This window comes from Aquarana catesbeiana, linkage group LG01 (assembly GCF_042186555.1).
Source record: "Aquarana catesbeiana isolate 2022-GZ linkage group LG01, ASM4218655v1, whole genome shotgun sequence".
Lineage (NCBI taxonomy): Eukaryota > Metazoa > Chordata > Amphibia > Anura > Ranidae > Aquarana > Aquarana catesbeiana.
In genome coordinates this window covers 404,263,706-404,280,073 of record NC_133324.1, presented here as the reverse complement: position 1 = coordinate 404,280,073, position 16,368 = coordinate 404,263,706, and the positions used below count along the sequence as shown (strand labels likewise).

Below are 16,368 nucleotides of genomic sequence, written 5' to 3'. Positions count from 1 at the left end.
GAAACAGTTCCATTGGCAGCCATACATGCCCATGCCATGACACTACCACCACCATGCTTCACTGATGAGGTGGTATGCTTTGGATCATGAGCAGTGCCTTTCCTTCTCCATACTCTTCTCTTCTCATCACTCTGGTACAAGTTGATCTTTGTCTCATCTGTCCATAGGATGTTGTTCCAGAACCGTGAAGGCTTTTTTATGCCGCGTACACACGGTCGGACTTTTCGTCTACAAAAGTCCAACGGACGCTGACGGACTAAAGCTGGCTGGTAATCCGATCGTGTGTGGGCTTCTCCGGACTTTCAACGGACTTTTTTAGCCTAAAATCCGACGGACTTTAGATTTGAAGCATGCTTCAAATCTTTACGTCGTAAGTACGACGGACCCCGAAGTCCGCTCGTCTGTATGCTAGTCCGACGGACAAAAACCCATGCTAGGGCAGCTATTGGCTACCGGCTATGAACTTCCTTATTTTAGTCCGGTGTACGTCATCACGTACGAATCCGTCGGACTTTTGTGTGGTCGTGTGTAGGCAAGTCCGTTCGTTAGAAAGTCTGCTGCAAGTCCGCTGAAAGTCCGCCGGAAGTCTGTCGGACAGGCTGTCGGACTTTTGTAGACGAAAAGTCCGACCGTGTGTACGCGGCATTAGATGTTGTTTGGCAAACTCTAATCTGGCCTTCCTGTTTTTGAGGCTCACCAATGGTTTACATCTTGTGGTGAACCCTCTGTATTCACTCTGGAGAAGTCTTCTCTTGATTGTTGACTTTGACGCACATACACCTACCTCCTGGAGAGTGTTCTTGATCTGGACAACTGTTGTGAAGGGTGTTTTCTTCACCAGGGAAAGAATTCTTCAGTCATCCACCACAGTTGTTTTCTGTGGTCTTCCGGGTCTTTTGGTGTTGTTGAGCTCACCGGTGTGTTCTTTCTTTTTAAGGATGTTCCAAACAGTTGATTTGGCTACACCTAATGTTTTTTCTATCTCTCTGATGGGTTTATTTTGTTTTTTCAGCCTAATGATGGCTTGCTTCACTGATATTGACAGCTCTTTGGATCTCATATTGAGAGTTGACAGCAAAAGATTCCAAATGCAAATAGCACACTTGAAATTAACTCTGGACCTTTTATCTGCTCCTTGTAAATGGGATAATGAGAGAATAACACACACCTGGCCATGGAACAGCTGAGCAGCCAATTGTCCCTTTACTTTTGGTCCCTTAAAAAGTGGGAGGCACATATACAAACTGTTGTAATTCCTACACCGGTCACCTGATTTGGATGTAAATACCCTCAAATTAAAGCTGAAAGTCTGCAGTTAAGACACATCTTGTTCATTTCATTTCAAATCCATTGTGGTGGTGTATAGAGCCAAAAAGATTAGAATTGTGTCAATGTCCCAATATTTATGGACCTGACTGTATACAGTGGGGAGGGAAAGTATTCAGATCCCCTTAAATTTTTCACTCTTTGTTCTATTGCAGCCATTTGCGAAAATTATTTAAGTTAATTTCTTTCCTCATTAATGTACACACAGCACTCCATATTGACAGAAAAACATAGAATTGTTGACATTTTTTCAGATTTATTAAAAACATCGCTGGAGCTCAGCCACAGTGATCTTTAGGTTCTTCTTTACCTCTCTCACCAAGGCTCTTCTCCCCCGATAGCTCAGTTTGGCCGGAAGGCCAGCTCTAGGAAGGGTTCTGGTCATCCCAAATGTCTTCCATTTAAGGATTATGGAGGCCACTGTGCTCTTAGGAACCTTAAGTGCAGCAGAATTTTTTTTGCAACCTTGGCCAGATCTGTGCCTTGCCACAATTCTGTCTCTGAGCTCTTCAGGCAGTTCCTTTGACCTCATGATTCTCATTTGCTCTGACATGCACTGTGAGCTATAAGGGCTTATATAGACAGGTGTGTGGCTTTCCTAATCAAGTCCAATCAGTATAATCAAACACAGCTGGATTCAAATGAAGGTGTAGAACCATCTCAAGGATGATCAGAAGAAATGGACAGCACCTGAGTTAAATATATGAGTGTCACAGCAAAGGGCCTGAATACTTAGGACCATGTGATATTTCAGTTTTTCTTTTTTAATAAATCTGCAAAAATGTCAACAATTCTGTGTTCTTCTGTCAATATGGGGTGCTGTGTGTACATTAATGAGGAAAAAAAATGAACTTAACCACTTGCCGACTGCCTAGATATACTGCGGCAGAATGGCACGGGCAGGCAAAATCACGTACCTGGTATGTGATCTGCCTCCCGTGGGTGGGGGGCGCATCGCGCCCCCCCTGGTGCCCAAAGCGGTCGGCTTCGTTAGGGGAGACCACTCATTTATGGCCACCCCCTCACGATTGCTCCCAACGAATTAAAATCTTCCTCTGCTGCTGTATAGTAAACAGCGGCAGAGGAAGTGATGTCATCGCTCCTCGGCTCGGTATTTTCCGTTCTGGCGCCGAGGATAGAAGACACCTGAGTGAGTGCACCAACACAACACACACAGTAAAACACACCAGGCATACTTTACACCCCCCATCACCCCCCGATCGCCCCTTGATCACCCCCTAATCACCCCTCCCCCTGTCACCGTGACACCAAGCAGTTTTTTTTTCTGATTACTGCATTGGTGTCAGTTTGTGACAGTTAATGTGGTAGGGCAGGTAGTATTATCCCCCTTTAGGTCTAGGGTACCCCCCCAACCCCCCCTAATAAAGTTTTAACCCCGTGATCACCCCCCCTCGCCAGTTTCACTAAGCAATTGTTTTTCTGATCGCTGTATTAATGTCACTGGTGACGCTAGTTAGGGAGGTATTTTGCAGACCTCGCTTTTTGTCACAAAGTTTTGAAAATTGAAAAAAGAAAAAAAAAATTTTTCTTTTCTTTCTTCATTTTCAAAAACAAATGAGAGCTGCAAAATACTCATCATGCCTCTCAGTAAATAGCTTTGGGTGTCTACTTTCCAAAATGGGGTCATTTGGGGGGGGGTTGAACTGTCCTGGCATTTTATGGCCTTCAAAACTGTGATAGGTAGTGAGGCGTGAAATCAAAAATTTACGCCCTTAGAAATCCTGAAGGTGGTGTTTGGTTTTCGGGGCCCCGTACGTGGCTAGGCTCCCAAAAAGTCCCACACAGGTGGTATCCCCGTACTCAGGAGAAGCAGCTAAATGTATTTTTGGGTGCAATTCCACATATTCCCATGGCCTGTGTGAGCAATATATCATTTAGTGACAACTTTTTATAATTTTTTTTTTTTTTTTGTCATTATTCCATAACTTGGGACAAAAAAAATTAATATTCAATGGGCTCAACATGCCTCTCAGCAATTTCCTTGGGGTGTCTACTTTCCAAAATGGGGTCATTTGGGGGGGTTTTGTACTGCCCTACCATTTTAGCACCTCAAGAAATGAGATAGGCAGTCATAAACTAAAACCTGTGTAAATTCCAGAAAATGTACCCTAGTTTGTAGACGCTATAACTTTTGCGCAAACCAATAAATATACACTTATGGACATTTTTTTTACCAAAGACATGTGGCTGAATACATTTTGGACTAAATGTATGACTAAAATTGAGTTTATTGTATTTTTTTATAACAAAAAGTAGAAAATATCGTTTTTTTTTTAAATTTGCGGTATTTTTCCATTTATAGCGCAAAAAATAAAAACCCCAGAGGTGATCAAATAGCATCAAATGAAAGCTCTATTTGTGGGAACAAAACGACGCAAATTTTGTTTGGGTACAGCATTGCATGACCGCGCAATTAGCAGTTAAAGCGACGCAGTGCCAAATTGTAAAAAGTGCTCTGGTCAGGAAGGGGGTAAATCCTTCTGGGGCTGAAATGGTTAAATGATTTTAGCAAATGGCTGCAATATAACAGAGTGAAAAATTTAAGGGGGTCTGAATATTTTCCGTCACCACTGTATATACTGCATCTCTGTCTCTCTTTCTCTCGCTATATATGTATATATATATATATATGAGGGCCAGTATGGTAGCCTGAAATTATGAGAGGAGCCCCGGAGGGTATTTAAGCAGCCCACTGGCCGATGCTCTTTGTCGGTTCCAGTGCGCAATTCGTTACGTCACCAGGCCGACTCTTCAGCTCACTACGTGTCCGTGAGTCTGTTGTTCCCGAATAGTGTGTTGCGGTTGCTTATTCGTGGTTTGTCTATTGAGTCTTGCTCGCTGTCGCAGGTAGGAGTCACTACTTTGCATTCGCATCATGTCTTAATCTTTGCCATTCGTTGTATCCCCCATATTGTGTTAAGTTCCCGCTGTGGAACTTACTAATTGTCCATACACGGTTCTTCCCCCCATTACTTTCCAAATCAAGTCATTTTGTGTGCCTCTTGCACGGCGTCACACCACACTCTTCGGATACGTTGCATACCCGCTACAGATCGATGCGGACCCAGTCGCATGGCCACTGTCGCAGGTAGGATTCGTTACCATGTATTGTCATGTCAATTTCATAGCCACTTGCACCCATACCATGTGTTCAGATCCCGCAGTGGAACTTACAAATTGTTTGTACGCACTTCTCTCATTCTGTTTTACTACACCAAAATTTGTTGTTTTGGCTCATGCACGGCATCATTCCACACCTTCCCGATACGTTGCATGCCGCCACAGTCCGCCGCGAACTCACTTGCATGACTCACTGTCGCAGGTTAGATTCGTTACCACATTCTTTATGTCATATCAATTCATTACCATTCGTTGTCTCCATGTCGTTTGTTAGTTCGCCCAATGGAACCTACGAATCGAACGGACGTTGTCCTTATTCCTTATACTGCTCGCTTAGGGTTTCGGTAAGCCGCTAAACAAGCCAGGTGTTTCTATTCCTTTTCTCAGTAACCCAATTCTCATTTGTTGAGACCCTTGCAGCCATGCAAAACTGTCTCATCAGCCTGACTCTCTTGTTGAGACCCTTGCAAAAACGCAATATTGTCTCAGCAACCTCTCACTTGTCAAATAAAAAAAAAGCTTTCCACCACGCAATCTCGGCCCAGCAAACTGACACCTGTTGAGACCCGTGCAGCCATGCAAAATCATCTCAGCAGCCTGACACTCATTTGAGACCCTTGCAAATGCAATACCATCTCAGCAGCCTCATGAGACCCTTGCAACATCAAAATAGCATCTCAAGACAAACCTCATACTCATCGAGACCCTTACGACCTCGCAATATTGTCTCAGCAGCCTGACACTCATAGAGACTCTTGCAACCATGCAATATTGTCTCAGCAAACCAGACTGAGACCCTTGCAATCACGCAATACCATGACATTCATAGCAGCCAGACAAATCGTCTTAGCAGCCTGACACTCTTGTTGAGGCCCTAGCAAACGCAATATTGTCTCAGCAGCCTCACACATATTGAGACCCTTGCATCCATGCAATATTGTCTCAAGACAGACCTCATACTCATCGAGACCCTTGCCACCTCGTAATATCGTCTCAGCAGCCTGACACTCATCGAGACCCTTGCAACCATGCAAAATCGTCTCAGCAGCCTGACACTCTTTTGAGACCCTTGCAAAACGCAATATCGTCTCAGCAATCTCTCACTCGTTGAGACCTTTGCAACCACGCAATCTCGTCTCAGCAAACCTGACACCCGTTGAGACCCTTGCAGCCATGCAAAATCGGATCAGCAGCCCAACACTCTTGTTGAGACCCTTGCAAGCGCAATATCGTCTCAGCAACCTCACACTCATTATGACCCTCACTACCACGCAATGTCATCCCAGTGACCTGACACTCTTTTGAGACCCTTGCAAACGCAATATTGTCTCTGCAAACCCGACACCCATTGAGACCCTTGCAGTCATGCAATATCGTCTCAGCAGCCTGACACCCATTTGAGACCCTTGCAAAACACAATCACACCTCACATTCGTCAAGACCTTTGCAACCACGCAATCTCGTCTCAGCAACCTGACACCCGTTGAGACCTTTGCAGCCATACAAGATCGGCTCAGCAACCTCTCACTCATCGAGACCCTTGCAACCACGCAATATCATCTCAAACAACCTCATACTCATTAACCTCCCTGGCGGTATGATTATTTCGGATTTTAGGTGCTGAAAGCGGAACAATTATTTTGCATGGAAATCTGGCGTTTTATATTGTAGGCCTGTAATTCTTAACAATAACACACTTAAATCTGTCCAAACAAGAGTCTAGTAGATATCCCGGGTATGATGAAGTTTGAAACACAAAAACATAAATTATAATATAATAAATAAATATAAATAATTTAAAAAAATAATAATATAATAATAATAAAATACATTTCCCCACGATTCACTATCGCTCAATTCTGAAAGTGTTCTAATTTACTATCGCTGTTTTCTAGCTGATCTAAAGCCACTTTTGACATAAAGGGACACTTTTTGGTTGCAATGGACAATCTCCAGTTTCTAGTTTATATCATATAAAACTGCATGCAGGGCATGGGCCAAAGCACTGGGGACAAAAGGGATGTGAAATAATTTCATACAGTACTGTAATCTGTAAGATTACAGTACTGTATGTGTTATGATTTTTACATTTTTTGAATTTGCCACCAGGCTCCACCCCCCGTGCGTCGCGCTGCTCACAGGGAACGGAGCCTGGCACAGAGAGGCTTCAGAGGAGACAGAGCCCACAGACACAGCGGGGGACATCGCAGGATCCTGGGGACAAGGTAAGTAAAGCCACACCAGGATCCTGCAATGTAATCCCGAGTGTGGCTCGGGGTTACTGCTAATGGGACTGAAATTTAACCCCGAGCCACACTCGGGATTACCGTCAGGGAGGCTACGAGCCTTACAATCACGCAATATCATCTCAGCAGCCTGACACTCACTGAGACCCTTGCAACCACACAATGCTGTCTCAGCAACCTGACTGAGACCTTTGCAACCACGTAATATTGTCTCAAAACAACCTCATACTCATCGAGACCCTTGCAGCCACACAATACTGTCTCAGCAACCTGACTAAGACCCTTGCAACCATGCAATATCATCTCAAAACAACCTCATACTCATCCAGACTCTTGCAACCACGCAATATCATATCAAACAACCTCATACTCATTGAGACCCCTGCAACCATGCAGTATCGTCCCAGCAACCTGACACTCGCTGGGACCCTTGCAACCACGCAATATCATCTCCAGTAGTATAAAACACTTTGCGGCACGCACCTACAGTGGGGACAGAAAGTATTCAGACCCCTTTAAATTTTTCACTCTTTGTTATATTGCAGCCATTTGCTAAAATCATTTAAGTTCATTTTTTTCCTCATTAATGTACACACAGCACCCCATATTGACAGAAAAACACAGAATTGTTGACATTTTTCCATATTTATTAAAAAAGAAAAACTGAAATATCACATGGTCTTAAGTATTCAGACCCTTTGCTCAGTATTTAGTAAAAGCACCTTTTTGATCTAATACAATCATGAGTCTTTTTTGGGAAAGATGCAACTGGATGCAACTTTTTCACACCTGGATTTGGGGATCCTCTGCCATTCCTCTTTGCAGATCCTCTCCAGTTCTGTCAGGTTGGATGGTAAACGTTGGTGGACAGCCATTTTTAGGTCTCCCCAGAGATGCTAAATTGGGTTTAAGTCAGGGCTCTGGCTGGGCCATTCAAGAACAGTCACAGAGTTGTTGTGAAGCCACTCCTTCATTATTTTAGCTGTGTACTTAGGGTCATTGTCTTGTTGGAACGTAAACCTTCAGCCCAGTCTGAGATCCTGAGCACTCTGGAGAAAGTTTTCATCCAGGATATCCCTGTACTTGGCCTCATTCATCTTTCCCTCGATTGCCACCAGTCATCCTGTCCCTGCAGTTGAAACCCCCCCACAGCATGATGCTGCCACCACCATGCTTCACTGTTGGGACTGTATTGGACAGGTGATGAGCAGTGCCTGGTTTTCTCCACACATACTGCTTAGAATTAAGGCCAAAAAGTTCTATCTTGGTCTCAAAATGGTGAAAAAGTATGTGACAAAAAGATTATTGAAGTATTAAACCCGATGAACTAGATATCAACCTCCAGATGTAAACATATTAGTGTGTGAAGAATGATAAAGGAAAACACCACCGATAAACTGAGGCATACTGGATCATAGGGACTCAATAAGGCATATGCCAAGTGTGTCATCAGAGCTTTGCGGTGACAATGCACCAATGGTTGGAAACGTCAGCGTTTGTGGATATTTAGACACCGGAAGTTAGTAATCTCACTTTCCTCCAGGGACACAGGTCTCAAGAGGCAGAACTTCAGAAATATAGTCCGTAGCATAACTTGTATAAGAATGTGTATATCAAATTAGTATTGATATACAAATTCTGATACAAGTTAGCTGCGGATTCACACTATGTGGGATTTTTATTTCATTTATGGCCATACATCTGTGAATCCATGCTACAGACTATATTTCTGAAGTTCTGCCTCTTGAGACCTGTGTCCCCTGGAAGAAAGTGAGATTACTAACTTCCGGTGTCTAAATATCCACAAACGCTGACGTTTCCAACCATTGGTGCATTGTCACCGCAAAGCTCTGACGACTCATTTGGCATATGCCTTATCTATATGTTCTGGTAAGCCTCAGTTTTATCAGTGGTGGTTTCCTTTATCATTCTTCACGCACTATTTTGTTTATATCTTGAGGTTGATATCTAGTTCATCGGGATCAACACTTCAATCATCTTTTTGTCACATACTTTTTCACCATTTTGGACTTTATTTCAATGGTTTTAACCACCCTTTTGAGTGTGGACTTTTAACGTTGATAACTTTACACTTTATATTTATATATGTTTCTAGACATCCAATGTATATTTTGCACACGTTTTGAATGTTTAAACGTTAGTCATTCTCATACGGTTTAAACACCACTTGTATCACCTTTCTATATATCCTCTGTTATTTACAATTGTCATTTGTGGTGCTGGCAGCTGCTCTTTATTTCACTGACAGCGAGGTATCTACCAAAAATGTCTACCTTGTTCTGCAGTGATGCCTCTTTCGTTCACCCATGGTGCTTTAAAGTCCTTTTAATAATACAGTAATGTTTATTTACAAAGATTATATATCGTAAGAAACTGGATATGAAAAAGTTTGAAAATGTATATACTTAAAAAATGTCAATAAAAACCTACCCAGAACTATTATAGTTTCTTTTTAAATTCCCATTCTTCTAAGTGTTGTATATTTATACATAATATAACCAATTTAAACAGTTTAGAACTTGGAAATGAAACTTTTCCTCTGTTGCAGTATTGGCAGAGAGTCATGGGAGGGGTAAATTAACATGTGTTGATGTTTGTTTAGTGCAGGGATTTATTCATCAAGACTGATTAATTGAAAGTAATTTATGAGCAAGCATACATTGTGTAGAATTGTGCTTTTTGACAGTTTTACTAATTTAGAAGGTATTGTGATGCATGAGAACTAACACTTTCCCATTTTAAGTAACTCTAACAATGTACAATCTAAATGAGAAAATAAACATTTCCATGTATAAAAGATTTATTATGTTCACGAAAAAAGAAAAGAGCTAAATAGATCTTGTATTTTTGCCCCTCTAGGTCCCTAATGTCAAGAGAATCTCTCGCTTCGACAACTTTAAGCCTTTCTGAAAGTCATTCTACAATGAGCGTGAAACAAGAGTGGTCTCACGCATATAGGATCATTCCCTCTAATCATGGTTCGCAGAATAGTAGTGAGACAGGTGACATGCTTAGCATTCCTCCAGGAACATCTATGTCTAATAATACTGTTACCAATCCATTGCCTTCATATTTATTTGGTTTAGAGAATAATTCATCACCTTATCCTAGTCCAAGGCATTCTTCTCCAAGATCACATTCAGCTCGATCAAAGAAAAGAGCTCTTTCGTTGTCCCCTTTGTCTGATGGTATAGGAATAGATTTTAATACCATTATTCGAACTTCACCAACCTCATTAGTTGCATACATAAATGGCTCAAGGGCTTCCCCAGCCACTATGTCACCTCAGCCTGAAGTTTATGGGCATTTTTTAGGAGTCAGGGGAAGCTGCATTCCTCCAACATGTCCTGGAATAAACTCTCAAAAAAGCCTTCTCGCCATCAGTGATAATGTATCCATTCCTGAAAATGAATATCAGCGAATGCAGCAGCTGGAACAAAGCAATTTACAAGCTGATGTTATGAACAATATGGTAGTTCGACATGGCATAGGGCTAAATGAAGGACAGACAATGGGAGTTTTAAAGAGTGAAAGGATGGATGACTTTCCAAGTGGCACAATTGAAATGTCGTCACACTCCTCCCTTCCCATAGCAGCTCCTTCTCCACATCATGGCCCACCACCTCCTTATCATGCCCATCAACACATGCATCAACATGACTTGTTAAATCAATCCCACCAGCTGTCTCTTCCACCTCCTGCACATGTTCCTCTACTTGAAGAGGAGGGAGAAATAGATGACTTTAATGGTAAGCACTGTTGCAGGTGGATTGACTGTAGTGCTTTGTATGATCAGCAGGAAGAACTTGTGCGACACATAGAAAAGGTTCATATAGATCAGAGGAAAGGGGAGGACTTTGCTTGTTTTTGGGCAGGCTGTCCCAGAAGATATAAACCCTTTAATGCACGTTATAAGCTTCTTATTCACATGCGAGTCCACTCTGGGGAGAAACCAAACAAATGCACGGTAAGTACTGAAAACTTTAATCAGTTTATGCAAGTCTTGTTTTTAAATCATCTTGTTCATTGCTTTAAAATATTCTGACTATCACAGATAGCGAAACATGATGCACTTTATGCCAGAAGGCTAGTGTTACTTTGTTATAACTGGAAGATGTTCAATACGCAGCTATAAGGCTTCTTGGTAATCTAAAAGATTCAGTTGCATTCGCTAGATCTTCCAGGTGTTAAATGCGCTTATTGGCATCAATAATGTTTAATTTTGCTAAAATATTGGTTGTAACATCTGTTACATAAATAGTATGAGATCACACTGTAGATTGTCTTGTCTTGTTTTTAAAACTTAACACAACCTGATAGAAATAAGGGTTCTCCTTCATTTAGTATTTGCCAGTTCCCCAGGTGTTATGCTTGTCCTGTAGACTCTCTATTTGCCTAATCATTGAATTGGATCAAGTATGCAAATATGCAACCCATGAACTTGGAGTTTCTGACCTCTGTATTTGTTCCAAGTCAGTGACAATGTGTGTGTTTATGACAGTAAAACTGTTGAATATATACAGATAAGCTATAAATAATATGTTTTTTTTCCAGTTCATATCTGATATATACTTGTTTTTTTATCAGTGTCACTATAGTGTTATTTACTGTTTAGGTGGAATATTTATCTGCGTAGACCTAGTTTTTGGGCAGGGTGAAATCACACTGAAAACTCCTTTGTTGTTTTTAGTAAAATAAATATAGGGGTTGTCAATCCTGAGTTCTTTAAAAGTTGGTTGATCCCTAACTACTTGACCAGTCACTGAAATCAGAACTGCTTGCTGCATACGGTACTTTTTAAGAGTAATCTTGAGAGGGAACTAGAAATTTCAACATGACGGCACATGTATTTCTGCCACGACATATTTGCGTTATGGTATCAAGCAATAAAGGGGTGGTAAGCAGTTAGATAGCAGTCTGTGAACAAAAATATATTGCACTCTCTTATCTGATATGCATGTACAAGTCCCACAAGAACATATTTATGCCATTTAAGGTGAGTGACTCATCTCAGGCTCCACTGCAAAAGTCCTGGATGCTAGTCAAGTTTCCTGTATTCTGGCAAATCAATCAGAAATGGAAATTAATTACCGCACTCAAAGCTGCAGCAACTTTTCTTGTTTACTGAACAGAACCAATGGTCACCTTTAACATGTTTCAAAACATGTTAGAGGTGACCCCTCCTGCTATTGAATAAACATGAAAAGATGCCGCAACCTGAAGAGCAATGATTCATTTCCTTTTTTGACATACAGTACATGTACAAGCTTGTATCCAGTGTGTATCTATGTGTTTTAATCTCAGCTATTTCAGCACAAAAAGAAGGGTGAATGAGGAAGCAAGTCTGACATTATGTAGTCCATTCTTAAAAGAATTATGTAAAAGATCTACTTACAGGAAAGACACCACAAATTAAGTTCAGCCTGTCATATCCGTTCCAGGGCTTGGTGGAGATTTCCCCACCAGTATCCCTCATAGCTGTAAAGGTAGAGGGAAACACCTTGCAACACTATAGAGAATCCTCTTTTAATGATCTAAGAAGGAAGATCAGTGGCCCTTCTGCTAAATGGTTTAAAGACCAACTGTTGTCTTAACCTGTCAAATTTGCAAGCATCAAATGAAAGGATTTTGATGGTTTAAAAAATTTCTCAATAGAAAGGACATTTGTAATACCAAAGTACATAACAATCAGTCAGTTAGGATATCAAACAAGAAACATCTGATAGCTAATGTTAATTAAACACTGTATTTTTACACATAACAATTGCTTTTTTGTATTCATTAATTATCACATAATATAATTTTATCAAGTGATATTAAACGTATTTTTTTTATTTTTTCAAAATAGCAACATGTTATACTTACCTGCTTTGTGCAATGGTTTTGTACAGAGCAGCCCTGATACTCCTCTTCTCATGTACCCTGCCGGCGGTCCTGGCTCCTCCTCTTCTCCGAGCTGCTTGCAATGGGGGCATTTTTGCATGGTCACTCCCGAAACCCTGCCCTGTATGTCCACATGTTTTTTTCAGATTCATACTTACCTAGGTGAATGGAGCATCAGTCTAATGCTGCATCTGTCCCCTGGCACCTCTGCACTGAGAACCAAGTGATCGAACACCGATGATCACTTGGTTTTCAGAGCCTCGTGAGCAGAGTTCTGTAGACTATCAGTCACAGCTCTCTGCTCTTCCCCCTCCTCACTCATTGGTGCGCTGGGCTGTGGAGGGGGTGGCCAGCTCAGGAACTCAGTGGCTCGCTGAGAGGCTGAGTTGGGTGTCAGTCCATGCACCTGGCCGATCCAGACTTTATTGTTGTGATGACACGGTGCCTGGACTGACATCCGTGAGGGTCAGCAGAGAGTGGACTTCTGCTGAAAACGGGCCACAGGACAGCAAAACGAACTGCACTCCTGTGATCCATAGGAGAAGTTCAGCTGGCTAGACTTCTCCTTTAATTCTAAAATGCACATTTGTAATATGCCATAGCCATGGTAATATCCATTTAAAATTTAGATTTTTTTTTTAGTTGATTTAAATAGCAGTTTGTTAGACTCTTTTTAAACATGATAATTTGGCAAAAATGTGCACCATAATGAGCCAAACAAATGTTGTGCACCTAAATACAAACATATAGTACTCACCTTGATTTTATTATTATACATTTTGGTTTTACACTTTCTTTAGTTTTTACTCCAATTGCCAATTATCTCAGTTTTATTCTTCCATGTCTTTCTTACCGAAATTGATAGGTATCACTTGAAAATTTTCTCAACAAAAAAAATCTGAGTTTACACTGGTTATGGCTGGTTATTACTGATTTTATGTTTGTTTTTACTGAGGAAGGCAAAAACTGTATGTGTTGCTAAATTACCTATTGTAAGAATATTTTTTCCTAAATTTCTGTACACATATTTTGATGATAGGAATAAGATGATTTACTTGACTCTTAAGGGTAAATACTCTTATGCACGTGCAAAGTAAAAACTTTTTTTATTTTTTAATAAACTCTAGAACCATAAATTATGACTTTTAATAACAGTTTGGATTTGTAATTTGTAAACTGTTATCATGCATATTTTCTACATTGTTTCAAAGGAAGCATTTGTTATTCAGGGATATACTAGATATTGCCACATCCTAAAGAGACATATTGGTACGTTGTGCTTCATATTTGTCATAGATGTCATTTTCTTTTAGTTTTATAGTTCGTAAAAGAGATTCTTTCATGAGTCCCCAGAGGGGTTGCCATTTATGCATGATTGGATCTCACATAACTTACATAACAAGTCTAATTTTCAAATAGAGATAAGCAAACCAATGCAATTTCATTATGTTGCTTAATCACACAAATTGGACTTCATCTGGGAAGATTTTTTCTTTGAATCCTAGATTTTACAAAGACAAAATATGTATAGTAGGTTTTAATTTATATGATGTTAAGGATGATGAGTCAGAATAAGATGATGGTGTGCATTAGGCATGGTAAAGTAAATAAGTAAGTAAACACAGTTAAATTTACTTTGGTTAGCTACTTCTTTGTTGTGTCAATATGCTCTTCAACCCCATGATTTGTGGTTGTCCCTCCTTCCTGATTGCTGTTCTACCAATAGATGTACCATCACCACCACCAGACATTGAGAAGGATGCAACATATAGGAATCAGTATTTGCCACCTGGTGCACCTACCGCTGCTTTGAGAGATGTAAACGATAATAATTATGTGGTGCTCCCTAAGAGAACTAATTTTACGTGAAACTCAATATGTGTCACCAAATTCTATAGATATATGTAACATGTGCATAAAAACAAACATTTATTTATTTTATGTACTTATATAGCACCGTCAATTTACACAGAGCTTTACATATACATTGTACATTCACATCAGTCCCTACCCTCAAGGAGCTTACAATCTAAGGTCCCTAACTCACATTCATACATACTAGGGACAATTTAGACAGGATCCAATTAACCTACCAGCATGTCTTTGGAGTGTGGGAGGAAACTGGAGTACCCGGAGGAAACCCACGCAGGCACAGGGAGAACATGCAAACTCCAGGCAGGTATTGTCATGCTTGGGATTCGAACCAGCGACCCTTCTTACTGCTAGGCAAAAGTGCTATCCACTACACCACTGTCCCGCCCCTAAATCCATACTACAAAATAAACAGTCCAAAGGCAAACTGATATATGCAAAGACAATCAATCACATGTCACAGTGCAAATCTGTGAAATAGTTGCTGTAGTTCCAATACAAAATATTCTTGTCCCAGAGATAAAGTTAATGTGTCCAAATTACATCTTCCTCCACTGTGTACTCAAAGAATGTCATACATCCACACCATCATGCAAGTGGATTCCTCCCCCTTCAATCCAATGTGCTCACCTTATGGTATGGACCTAAGAACATATGTTGTTAGGTCTAATGCGCTTATTCCCTTTTTTGGGGTATGGGTATGGTGACCTCTCTTTTCCTGGGTGTCCTTTGGGATGATACCTATCTTAATGGTTAGTGTCTATTTAAGAGACTGTCTATCTCTGTCTCCTCTTCTGCCAGGGGCCTCAAAAGAACACAAGGTGGCCTCTCACATAATGAGGTGCTAGAGTGGTGGTATATCACATAATGAACATTCATTAGATGTAATTGTACTGACTACAATTTAGAAGTATTTGTGCCAAATCTGTTATACAGATGTAATCCAGTAGCTGACTCCTCCCACGCGTTAAGTCACTGACCTTGTGACTTCCTCAGGGCTTTGCCAGATGTGTCATATAGGGTCAGCTTGAAAAACCTAGACTTCAACTGGAGAATTTAAAATGACACCCTGGAGGTTATATGAAGAATACTGACATGGATGAAAGTAAACAGAAAAGTACTGTAAGTCGGAGACATCACCATTGTCTTGGGACTACAGAGATGTGAAAATGTCAGACTCTTTAAAAGATTGCAACATGAATCTAAAATGATTTAGTCAGAGAAATTGGCCTCCTGGAGGCTTGTGAGAATAGTGGAAGTCGACTGCCAATCTGCTTACCACTGCTAAATGCCTGGCCTTTTGTAACTTGGGTCATGGGATGTACCCATGACCACTACTCTTTTACCTGCAAAAGTCTTGATGCAGGTATTATTTCATAATATAGTGTGTATTTATTAAAAAAATGCAGAATTATTCGTCCTGTAAATCTGCATGCACATTTTTTCTGTGCTGATTGGGGCAAAACCAATTGGTACTAGGCTATTTTCTTTCCAGGTTAAATGTTTTTTGTTCATACAGAATATAGTGAATAAGGAAAATAGCTCATTATGACCACTAGATGGAGCTGAAGGTCATAGTAAATAAAAACTTATTGACATCTCCATCTAGCGGCATAATGCCATATTTTCCTGAGCCACTTCTTTTTAATAAACGAATAACATTTCACTTCGAGAAAATATAGCCTTTTAACATTAAATGTTTCCTTTATTCGCACAGACCAATGGTTTAAGCAGTTTCACTGGGATGGTTCTTCTTTTTTTTATAAACACCCCCTATATGTTTCACCAATGTTACCATGCAAAAAAAGACAAAAAAAACTTGAACCATGTTGGTGGTCTTTACATATTCTTTCATAATTGTGGAGTGTGGCCATCTGTT

At 40.6% G+C, this 16,368-nt stretch overlaps 1 protein-coding gene across 1 annotated transcript in view; it reads left to right on the top strand.

Annotated features, from left to right (window-relative positions):
- Positions 1-16,368, top strand: part of GLIS3 (GLIS family zinc finger 3) — a 551,611-nt gene that overhangs the window by 158,597 nt on the left and 376,646 nt on the right. The window contains exon 4 of the mRNA XM_073634951.1: positions 9,594-10,701. Coding sequence (XP_073491052.1) covers positions 9,594-10,701 — 1,108 coding nt within the window. The remainder of the gene's footprint in view (positions 1-9,593; positions 10,702-16,368) is intronic.